General features: G+C 45.8%; 1 protein-coding gene across 1 annotated transcript in view; it reads left to right on the forward strand.

Annotated features, from left to right (window-relative positions):
- The first annotated feature begins 11,311 nt into the window (after positions 1–11,311).
- The window catches only part of LOC105560199 (fat-like cadherin-related tumor suppressor homolog), a 79,239-nt gene continuing 78,141 nt past the window's right edge, over positions 11,312–12,409 (forward strand). The window contains exon 1 of the mRNA XM_012009084.1: positions 11,312–11,518. Within this exon, the coding sequence (XP_011864474.1) occupies positions 11,312–11,518 (207 nt within the window). The remainder of the gene's footprint in view (positions 11,519–12,409) is intronic.

Here is a 12,409-nt window from a genome sequence, read left to right on the forward strand (position 1 = left end):
GGCAATGAAAACTGGAACAAAATTTTTCGCATCGAAACAAAGCTTCCTCCATGAGGAAGCAAAAAATTAAAATCATTTGGACACTAACATCCTGTCTTAGCTCTTATATCCTTTATTCCTTCGATTTTCTCTTAAAATTTATTCCGAAAATCACGTAATCGCGGGACAGTATGGCACTTCGAAGAATTTCATGAGAGTTTTTTGAAATTTTACCATACCATTTACTAGTAGAATGTATGGTAAAGTTCCAAAAGAACTCTAATAAAAGTCTTCAAAGTACCATGTTGTCCCACGATTACGTGGGATTTTCAGAGTAAATTGTAAGAGAAAATTCTCCCCGTGTACACGGACAAGTTTCCGCAACTCGTGACAAGGATTTATACCTCCGGTCTGTTATGGCCGCGTGCAAATTTGCATATGCCAGACTGATCGCCGTTGCTCTTTACAATGCCGATCGAAACTCTCCATCTTTTATCACGAGCGACTTTTATCGCGGCGAGGCAGGACCAGGGGGCTCTCTGATCGCGTCAATCTCCCGCGATGCGCCGACTTGGAGCGGAAACGTGATCGCAGTCGCGTTAAAGATGAAACACGCCGTTTACATGTCGGCCGTACATGGCCACGATTTCGTGAAAGATCCACGAAGCACGGTGGATTTTCCTCGAAAGCGATGATCGCGAGAGAGGCACGAACTACCGCGTTCCTCAGTTTCCAAATGCCAACGCAGCCCGCGTCAATCAAACGGGAATGGGGGAGCACGCTAGCCTGCGCGAAATAAAACTCGATCGTGGCTCGTATGGCCGGCATTCTCTTTCGCCCCGCCAGCGAGATCCACGATACAGAACGTACGTGTGCGGGACACGTTTCCTGGTAACGTCTTTCTTTCACGTATTCCGGGTGAGGCGTAAGACGCGGCTCGTATTTTGCGGCCGCCGGAAGAGGACCGGATACCCGATACCACGTGATTTTATGCACGACCACTTGAGGCCACCCTCGTCCGCCTCCCCGCTCCCCCTCGTAATAAGCGGACCACGCAACGAGGGACACGCGATGTGCAGATTTCTTATCGCGGTCGCGTGTCACCGGCGTACACGCGCGACAAGACTCTCGTTACGACTCTCGTTATGACACACGCGGCCAATAACTCTGAGCCCTCGGACGCACGAGATATTTCGATCAAAAATCCAATCCGCGTTTCCATAAAATATGGAATGCCAGTAACTACGTAATTAACTTTCTATCCGCCGCCCGGAGCCCGCGGTGCAATAATGAACGTTCCGCGGGGGTAAACAGTCCGCGTCGCGTCGGAATGAATTGTAAGGCATTTAGGTAACTGTACAGCCGGAAAATGGACGTGCACGTCTGGCGTGGGGACGCGAGGGGGAGAAAAATCGCACGGACTGTTTGACGTGAGAGGCAACTGCGTTTTTATTATTTATACGCGCCTGGGAAATGTTCAGCGCGCAGATTAATACTCTGTGCGTTAAATAAAAGCTGACAGAGTCAGTCTTTCTCTCGCGCTACCCGCCCGGGTTCACAAGTCGATGAATCTGATGAATGTGTCATATTGAAATGAAGCTGAGATCATGCGGAAATCAATAGTCGAGTTGATGTCTAGAATGATTTCGTTACTATCCGGAAAATATTCTGTAGATGTCCACGATCTAGACATATTTCAATTGATATCGTTTTGAATCAACATCTCCATGTATCGACTCGACTTATGATATCTACTAGATATCAACTAAATCATCAGTAATTGGTCAACACTAACATGATACTCTGTATACATCTAATAGATGTCGACTATACGTCAATAAGATATCGACAAAGTATATTACACGGATCTTCTTATGAAATCAATGAGGAATCTAGTCGTCGTCAAATCATACGGTCCGACAAATCGTGATCGATATCGATTTCACCATCGACTTGTGAGCCTGCGTGAATCGATTAACGAGCTTGAGTGTTCTTATTGTCACCAGTGGTAGATTTAAACAAAACTGCAAAGCTCGTAGTCGGGCAGACTGGCAAAGTTTCAATAATTTATTTACGACGTCTCGACCTAATTCCAGGTCCTTATCAAGTAACGATATTTAATATCGAAACGGTCGCTGCCGGAAAACGTAAGGAGTGCACGAGCTTGTACCGGCGAAGATTCGATTGAATTGCGTTAAATTAGAACCGCGCGGCGAAGCAGCCGGCGTGTATTTTCTATGCAAACGCTCGCTGCGAAGTCGGACAAATCAATTTTGTGTTAAAGGGGAAAAAAAAGAAAAACTGGATATTCGTCTCTGGCCGCGATTCTCGTTCCTCTTTAGGGCGCGAACGATAGCGCTTGCTACTCGGGGTAGTAGTGAGAGCGATAAAAAAGGGGGCGGGACAAGAAAGATACGGAAAGTCAGGAAAGTGGGACAGCGGCGGGAGGGAGAGAGCGAAAGAAGACGAAGGGTACACGACGAAGGCGGATCTTACGGCACCCTAACCGCCGACATAATTCCTGGTAACCCGGCTGCCTGCGTCGAGGACAGAACGGTTTCCCACTGTTAATCTGGCTAATGACGGCCGCCGAGCGGTGGCGATCATTATATTCGCAATACCTTTTCGCGAGCACTCGTGAAACCGTCGTGCCGCTCGTTTATACCCATCGGGGATACCGTCGTCGTAAACGTGCCGTCATCGTCCGAGCCCCCGGAATGATCTTTCACGAGCGGCGCGACGGGAAACCTTCAATTTCGCCGGCAATCATCGAGACGATAAACGTCTTTATTCCAACCGGGAGGAAGACGTCGCTTTGTCTCCTTCGTGATTAATCGTCTCGACAATTATTACGCTTTTTAATTTTCTTAAGACGCCAGGATTACAATACGGCGCATTCAACGGGGGGGATAAAAGTGCTCTCAGAAGATAGAATTGAGACGCGGGATGCGCAGGGCGGCTACTTCCTGTATTCTTTCGGCGATATTTTCTGCAAGAAGCGGGGAAAAATGAAGCAAGTTGCGAGAGAGTGTTCTCGCGCCGAATGTGGCAACGTATCAATGTCTGCTCCAAAGCGGTTTTCGCAGCTTCTCCAACTCCTTAGGTTCGATTGCTTCCAAACTGTATGCACACTTTGGAACTTTTCTATGTGATACGCGTATCACGAACCGGAGGAGGAATCGTCAGCCGACTTGCGCATCAACGCCAACTTTCGGGAACTTTCGAACACGCGGAATCTCCGGTAAACTAGTTCCGCGTGAAATTTTTTTCTTCATCCACTCAAGCCATTTGCAACTTTGTAGGGTCGTCAAATTTTTTACTACGACTTCCAGGCGAACGCGACCATTTATTCATTAATTGTTTATTTTTACATTTATTACGTGCTTCACATTGTCATTAGAGACTTTACGGCTCCAGAGGATTAGCGCTTGTAAATTAATGCCGGGATTTTGTTTAATTAACTTACAGTTTCGGAAAAATCTCTTAAATATTTGAGACACTTATATAGCATCATATTAAAATTCTATGCATGTCCAAATATTTCATTGTTTACGGAAAAGTTGTGGTACAAAACATTTTTAGGATAATTATTTAGATAACTTAGATAATTATCTGAATGTTTTTTAACACCAGAATTACTGAAAATTTGCATAGAATACTACATAGAAATTTTTTAGAAAACAAAGAGAACATTAATTTTGATAAAACTCAGGATAAATTTCAGAAATTAAATGCTTAAAGCATGAGTAATAATTATTTTAAAAAACGTGGAGCAAGTACTTTAATCCTCTTGGTAATTCTAGTGTTAAATTATCAGACGCATTATACATGAAATTGTACTACATACGGATGGAATTGCAGCTCGTGTGCAGGTAATACGAGTCCCGTTATCTAATGTTCGCTAGATATTTCTTTATTAGCTCACGTAGATTCCCGGTAAAAGTGCTGATTAAATTGGCTCGTCGGCTATCGAAGGGGCCATAAAGATAAAGACGAACGTCTGGTAAGTAGTGCTCCTACAAAAGTTGGAAACCACACAGTTAAAAAGGGAAAAAACGTGGGACCGTTTATCTCCACCCGTGGGAGGGGGGTAGGGCACGATGCAAGAAGATTGGACATCTCGGTAGAGTTAGAGGTATAATAATTTGTTGGAGTACCACGCCAAGTCCCGCGGAGCTACGGAAAAGTTTCACGGATTATAAAAGAAGAACGTGCCCGCGAAGAATGTTTGCTAGTAGACATAATTGGTTTGTGTCGAAACCCGCGGGGGATTAATTCTCGATGTCACTTATTAATGTAATTGGATACGTGGTGTAAATGTGGTGTTGCATTCCCTGATTTTCGACGTTCTCTTTCCCGGTGGAGCCTCGGCATTTCGATGAATAAGTTCAGTCGACCTTAACTGGCGCGTGTTTAATAAAATAAAATACAAAAAATACAGTGCGACGTTTCGATCAAGGGGTTTAGGTCCTTCTCAAGGAAATTCATAAAATTAATCAAGCCAATGTAACATGCAGTGAAATGATAAAAATCCAGGGACGTGAGTCATGATGGTAAAATTAAGTCATTCTCCGGCCTTTGTAGACAGCGTATCTATTTTATCTTTGTGCCTGTTAATTTTATAATCATGACTCACCTCCTTGGACTTTTATCATTTGACTGCATGTTACATTGGCTTCATTATTTTTAAGAATGTGCTTGAGAACAGACCCCTTGGTCGAAACGTCGCACTGTATTTTTTTATTTTATTTTATTAAACAAGTGCCAGTTAAGGTCGACTAAACTTATTCGTTGTTATTTATTACTGGCAACCTAAAGAGATTATTATGCTCAATATTTCGATTTATTTCTTTCTTCACACGAAATTTTCCTTTTCTATTGTCAATTTGAAAATCAAGGGCGGCGTACACTGTACACTCGTGGATTCTTCCCATCTTGCCCACTCGTGACTGTATCTTTCATATTATTCATAGATTCTTTTTATCTCACGCGTTCACATTTCTCTAACAGACGTTCGATCGCCAGCGACAGCATTTACATAGCGAGCCCGCCTTTCTATTCTACGTCTAATACCGCCAATATTATTTATTTGAAACACTGATCTTACCTTTCGCCCTCCCATTGTGCTTTCAGTCGTGATTTAAAAGCTACATCACCCCTTTATATGCGCATATACCGTTACGTGAATCTAATCGTTAAAAGGTTTCCACGGAAACGCATTTCAATCGAATGTTGACGATATGCCCCCGGCAATTTAAATCTCGAGCGTATCGAGAGATCCGGTCGAGCGGACACGTATATCTCGTAATTTCGCTCCTAGTGGCGCTTTTATCCACTAGCGATTTACGGTTTGTATTTTCCCCCCGACATTCATCAAATGCGCGAAACTTCTACGCGCGCAGTAATATCATATTCGAAATTACGGTACGAAAACTCGGGCTCGGATTTTTTCATGCTACTTGGAAACGTTAAAGTTTGCGCTGCAAATTGCAATCGATTAAATGGGGCTTATAAAGGTGAGGGAAATCGCAATTATCTTTCATTTACGAGTCCCCTTTATTAATCCTGACGTTCCGTTTAGATCCCGAGAAACTTTGTCGCGCTTAATTCTCACGGATTATATAATTTAATCAACGCGAGTATCACGAAGGTAACGCTGGTAACTAAGGTTGCTTGAACGCACGTAATGTGTTTACAGGCGAGCGCGATCGTATTGTGAATGTCAAGACTGCGAGGAGCTACCTTCGACTTCATTATCCGTAATTAAACCCTTATTATACATTCCTTTTTTTTTTAACGAACCGATAGAGACACTTATGACGAATCGTAGCGTTATCTCTGGCGCCGGTAATGAGGTAGATAACGGTAAGAGCCCAATTGGTACGATCTGTTCTCACTGCAGCTCTCGAGGCGTTCGTTAATCCCCGCTATCCGATCGAGCATCAATCACCTCTCAACAATAATCGGAGCCGAGAGGACGATAGTCATTGTTGAAGCTTCGCGTACGTCCGTTGGACGTATTGCCAGCGAGATAATGCCAAAAGTGTTAATGACGAATCTGGGTTAACGATCGGACGGAGCGCTACGTCGTGAGATTTTTCGGGGAGGACGAGGGCGGCGAGGGAGGATGGACGGGACGGCGGATGAAAGAGCGGAAGGGAGAGAGGCGGTACCCGGGGCCAAAAATTAAACGACCGAGAGTTCGATTACAGCTGCACGTTCTCCGCCGGAGGAGAGCCATCGGCCGTTTCCTCTCCGCGCTTCCGCCAAGCGGCTCCGTCGTTACTCGAACAAAGGACGAGAGTCACGCCAGGAACGAATTCTGTAGCTCGCTCGACGAGAAAGAGAGAGAGAGAGAGAAAGAGAGACGGTCCTTGCTGGATCTCTCGAGCAGTGAACGGCGTCGAGCTCTTACGAGCTGAGAAAGTCGCGGGGAAAAATTGCCAAGCAGCTGTCGCGCGATTACCGTCCGGTTATTTTTCCTCCTCGCCACAATATATTTGGAAGCGCCCGCGGCTCGCAATTCTATTCTCTTTATTTACTTTCCCTTATTTTCACCAGTTATGTATAATATACAGAAATTATCCCACGATTTGCCATCGGTATCGGGCAGTTGCGCGCGAGGCGGCGCGAACTCGGGTGGACGAGAGAGCTCTTCGGCGTTTCGTTCACGTACCTCGTATCGCTGTACATCGCACACGCGCATCTCGGGGAGTTTGCTGCAATCCGCGCGTCAGGCACACATTAAATACGATCCCCGGCGCGCTATTAAATGCTGCACGCGCCTTCATCAGCTGTCGGAACGGATGGACGAGCACGAGGGAGCCCGGGAGATTCGCCGGGGTATCCATCTCCGTGATGAAGCCCGATCCAAGTTCAGCAACAACGTTCAAGCAGCTCGCGCGAACGGACGCGAAGGCGGGCGACGAAAATATTTCACAAAGAGTATAATTTCCTTCGCTCTGCCTCCTCTCCTCCCTCTTCCCCGCGGAGACGTTCGATATGTGCGAGATACCCGTGTATGTACTCCCGCCTCTCTGAAATAATATTAATACACCCGCGGGAAAGATTTCCAATGTTACTGCACTTCGATCTATTGTAAAGTAGAATCGATACAGCAGCGGTCATATTTATTACCGAGAGAGGAATGTTTTAATCTGAAATTCTTAAATCGTCGGAATAAAATTTTAGTTCGTACACACCCAGAGAGAAGTTTCTTTGAAATCAAACAAATTTTTCATGGAACTTCGGCCCTACTAGACTTTTATTTAATTTCGAAGAAATGATTTCTTTTTACCTTAATTAAAATTTTATTTGATCCGGACTGGAATCGCTAAGAGAATTCGTATCTATTTCTTCAGCTCTAGCAAATGTTTTAGTGCAAGTAAATCAAAATTTATTATTAAGTATAATAGAATCGATATAGCGGCAGTTATATTTATTACCGAGAGAGGAATGTTTTAATCTGAAATTCTTAAATTATTGGGATAAAATTTTAGTTTGTATACACCCAGAAAAAAGGTTCTTTGAAATCAATTTACATGGAGGTTCGACCCTAACAAAAAAACGTGATTTCAACGTATCTCATTTCTTTAACCTAAATAAGGATCGGTTTTTCCAACCTCTTGGTAAGCTAATTAATAGTTAAATTATATGTTTATCTTTTTTAATTTAAAGGAAAAACAAATACATACGCGTGATTTAACTATTACTTAACTTACTAAGACGTTGGAAAAACCTGCTCCAAACCATTTTTCTGTTGTGCGTTGTAACACGTCGAGCGAAGATTTATTTAAACGCAAACAAAATATATAAGCTTAAATTTATGTGTTCCTATCTCAATATGGCAAGTCAATCTAGATTCTAGGAGAATAGAAATTATTGATTCGCTCTGAGGGGTAAATCGCTGAGGACATTGTGATGTACAGATTTGCGGCATTACTGGGCATTACTAGGCATTACTAGGTATTTTTGGGCATTAGTTTGGGCATTAGGCCTTGCTGGGGCATTATAAAGATAAAATAAGATAATAAGCTAAAATAATGTCCATTTGGCATTGGTGTATGTACAAGATTTTGGTCAGCGGTTTCCTCCGAGAGGGAAACCGCTGAGGGCATTGTGGTGTTAAGATTTGCGGCATTGCTGGGCATTACTAGACATTTTTTGGGCATTAGGCCTTGCTGGCGCATTATAAGATAAAATAAGATAAAACAAGATAAATAAAATAAGATAATAAGATAAAGCAATGCCCATTGGGCATTAGTGGGCATTGCTGTACAAGATTTTGGTCAGCGGTTTCTCCCTCGATTCGATCTTAATATACAGTGCCGGTCAAAATTACACCACCTTTTGTTTTAACCAGCTTTAACGTGCACGAATGAAAAACTCGCAGATCAATATTTCGTCCAGCCTTTTCATGACCCTTCACGTACAAGATGCACCTGTTACCAGGTATCTAAAATTTTGAACACATTCGCGACGCACTTTGACGAAAGTTGAGCTCGGAAAACTTAAAAGTGGTACACTTTTGGCCGGTACTGTAGTTCTACTCGTTTACCACATGAGTCTGTGATAAATTGAAACGTGCCAAGAATATTTTTTGTTCCGTTGTCAAAATCCTTTCCGAGAAGGTGCATTTCGAGCCGCAAGACGATAGGTGATAAGTTGTCCCGCGGAAACCCGTTTTGTTGCCGAGCATTCTTATCAATCCGTAATACCCGCGTTATGCGCAAAGGGGCCGAACGTGCGAACGAACATTTACTCACGCGAACCTCATCTTGACTTCGTCGCAGATTGTTTCTCGGGACTGTCTCGAGCCCCCGCCGGATGTATCTTATTTCGTAGAAGAACTACAGTATCGACTGCTCGCGAGAAAATTCATTTTTGTAATCGCGCGGAGCCAGGCTGCTCGTTTTCCCCGCTAACGAAGTTCTCCCGTTATACGGAGGATGCTGTATAAATCGCGTTTACGGTACTAAATTTAATGCATTCGCCGGCTCGCTCGCTATTAAGCACCGCACGTGTCTTCATCCGCTTCTTCCACAGTCGAATGAACAGTAGAGGCGCGTATAACGCGGAGGTAACGACGTAGCAGGGCACGTGGGGGGGTAGGAGGGGGAGGGAGGGGGAAGATGAAGCACAGCGGCCTGGCGCATTATATGGCAGCGTTCGTTTGCGGTTAATTAAGATTTAACAATTTCCACGGTGAATTCAGCTACTCGAAATGCCTGCTCCTCCGCGCGCTCGCCGCGCATATAGGAGGCCGCATTCTTTTGCGGCGGTGATACAGTTAAAATTAAGTTAATTGAATTTATTATAAATGAAGTTAATTTAGTTTTTCGAATTAATTAAATAAAGTTAATTACACGCGCGGCGAGGCCTGTCCCTGAGCGTTTGTGCGCCCGGCCGTGCGATTTACAGCGTAAAGGAGAGACTGTAAAAAAAAAAGCGCATTCCCTCTTTTCCATGTCATGTGTGCTAACTGCGAGCGGACCCGCGGACGGGGAGCGCCGACTATGATTTGAGCACGCACGCGATGCAACGGAAGCTGCAAGGAAAACACGGCAACAAAACCGGCCCGTATGCCGCCGCCGCGCTTAACGCGAGGCTCGGCGCTACGTGTATTTTTTGAAAAAAAGGAGAGAGAGAGAGAAAACAGAATGAAACAAAACCAAGGAAAAAACGCGGGTTTGCACAGCCGGGATGCGAGCGTACGCGAAGTCGCACTCGCGGGGCGAGGCGAGCGGGCGAGAGACTCTCCCGCGCCGGTTCGACCGGGACGCGGAAAGAAAGGGGGGAGAAAAAAACGACTCGCGGCGATTCGCGCACGAATCTCCCGATTTCTAATTAGCGCTCGTTACATGCCTCGGTAGACTCCGACGATCGAGCCCGTTATCCCGGCCGGCGATCGACGTTGAAACGTTGAAACGGCGAGTTCGATGTCTCGCTAATTGCGCGGTAGGACCGAAACCGCGGGCTCGGCCTCGGTCTCCGACTTCGCGCGCGAACGGGGAAGACGTTGATTATCGGCGCTACAAATCGCGAGTCGCGCTCTTCGGGTTTACGCTCGACTCCCCTTCCCCTCCTCCCTCTCTCGATCTAATTATTATTTTACATCCTGGGTGAGCGTTGCTGTAATTAGTCAACTGTAATCTGTAACATCTTTCTGTCGTTTTTTAATATTCTATACATTTTTCTATATTCTAATTTTTCTTATTATACAAACGCTCATTCTCACTTGCCATTTTTACTTTTCTCTGCGGCATTGTCTAAGGCCGAATCAGACTAGCAATTGCCAACTCGGATTGGATTGGGATTAACGATTGTCCTCTCTGGCCCAGTGCTCGGAGTTGGTTGCACTTTTCGGGTAGATTTCGTAGGCGACGCCCACTGTCCCCCCGCTACGGTCAATATCGATCGAAGCTCGACGGTCGGGCCGCCGATCGCGCGTATGACGCTGGGGCCTCACGATCGATATTGACCGTAGTGGGGGGATAGTAGGCGTCGCCTACGAAATCTGCCCGAATCGTGCAACTCCGAGTACTGTTCTAGCCAATGAGAGTCGATTAATCGTTGGCTGCTTTGCTCTCATTGGCTAGAAGACAATCGCTAATCCCAATCCGATCCGCGACTTATCCCAGAGCTCTCTCTCTCTCTCTCTCTCTCTCTCTCTCTCTCTCTCTCTCTCTCTCTCTCTCTCTCTCTCTTCTTTCTTTCTTTCTCTCTCTCTCTCTCTCTCGCTACGAGCAGCGTTTGAGAGCCACGGGACGGCCGACGAGCCGTTGGTTGAACCGCTGGTCCCCTCGCGTTAATCCCGGGCGACGAGTTAAACAAAACCGCGAGGAGCGGTTAGAATATCGGCGGCGACTGGGCAAGAAACCGCCGGTGCATCCGGCGAAATCCCGGAGTCCGGGGAACGACGGGGGCACCGGCACCGGGGCCAACGTGTGCCCCGCTGACGTGTTGACGGCAGGAATGCGGCTCGATTTTTGCGCCGTTCGCTCGATTGGTGACTCGCGCCGCGGTGCGCGCACACGTGCCCGCCTGTCGGCTCTCTTGTTGCCGACCACCTCGGCACAAGGTGGAAACAATCGCCTTTTTTCTCCCCACGAAAACCGGCCGCCTTCCGTTCGTTTCGAGCTCCCCGGGCGCAGAGGAATAACGAACCGCCAGGGTGCGAAAGGTCTCGCCGATACGGCGATTATTTTACGTTGTTTAATATTAATTCCATTTCGAGAAAGCCGCCGGACGGCCTCGCACCTGCCATATATTTCATTACGCGCGACGGGCTCGATCGGAATAAGGTGAATTATTTCGAAATGTTGAGAGATAGATGATCGAGATACTATCGCACGGCTCGCTCGTGCTCGTGTGTGCCCCGCGTTCATTCTGGTTCCACTGGGAGTTAATTGCGCGTTCTCCGCTTGTTGCAGGAAACATCAGGACCAAGGCGGTGCTCGACGTCGAGACGAAGAGGGGATACTGGTTGACCGTTTACGCCCAGGATCACGGAGTGGTTCCGCTGAGCTCGAGTCTGCAGGTATAAGTGCACGGCAATTGGATTTTAAATTATATACAGAGATTGCCGGAAAAAGAAGCGCTCGGGAATACCGGCGCGCTAAACAGGAATCAACAGCGTCGTTCTCTCTCGCGGCGAGCTATTTAAACGGCTGTTATCTCGTTTCCACTTTCGATCTTACGGTGCCTTTTCTCATATTTCTCGGCCAGCGAAATTTCGTCTGGTGTCTCAAAGAATTTTGTAAATCCTCGAGGGATGAACAAGTCTGCATGCGATATGCCAAGATGCTCCAAAAGCACCGACACGCAAAGAAACGACTTACAGTTTCAGCTGAATTTCAGTTTTAGCTAGGTTGAATTCGGGCTAATAAAAAGCGCTTTGTTGCCATCGCAAAGAGTTGGTTTGTTACCACTTTGTCAGTTGGAAAGAATAGCTCGTTTCAACGCGAGCTAATAAAGTGGCAGGCTATTTGAAAATATATCACGCGTGTGATCCGGCGAGCACTAAAAAAGTCTTATTAACGCAGGTGGATTTCTAGGTGTCTCGACAAATTTATCGCTGTTTTGTGTACCTGTTAGAAAATCATTTGTAGCTTGCAAAGTTTATACCAACCACATTCTAGTAATACCTTCGGGAAAGTTTAGGTTTCATGACTAATGTGACTAATCATTCACATTGGATAAAGATAAATTTCGGCATCATAGCTATAGAATCTTCGTAAGAAACATTAGGCCCGATGCACACTATCGGTGCGCTCACGCTCCGCTCTTATGCTTGTCTCTGCGTCTCTTTCCTTTCAGTCGCGACTCGTTACTTGTAGTATGAATGTACATTGTAATAAACTGAGGTTCCGTAGCAAAGACTCGAGCTGCATGTCCTTATATCACGGCTAAATTTCAGCTCTTTTGGCTA

The sequence above is a fragment of the Vollenhovia emeryi genome, unplaced genomic scaffold, assembly GCF_000949405.1.
Source record: "Vollenhovia emeryi isolate VEMERY1.0 unplaced genomic scaffold, V.emery_V1.0 DF939238.1, whole genome shotgun sequence".
NCBI classification, from domain to species: domain Eukaryota; kingdom Metazoa; phylum Arthropoda; class Insecta; order Hymenoptera; family Formicidae; genus Vollenhovia; species Vollenhovia emeryi.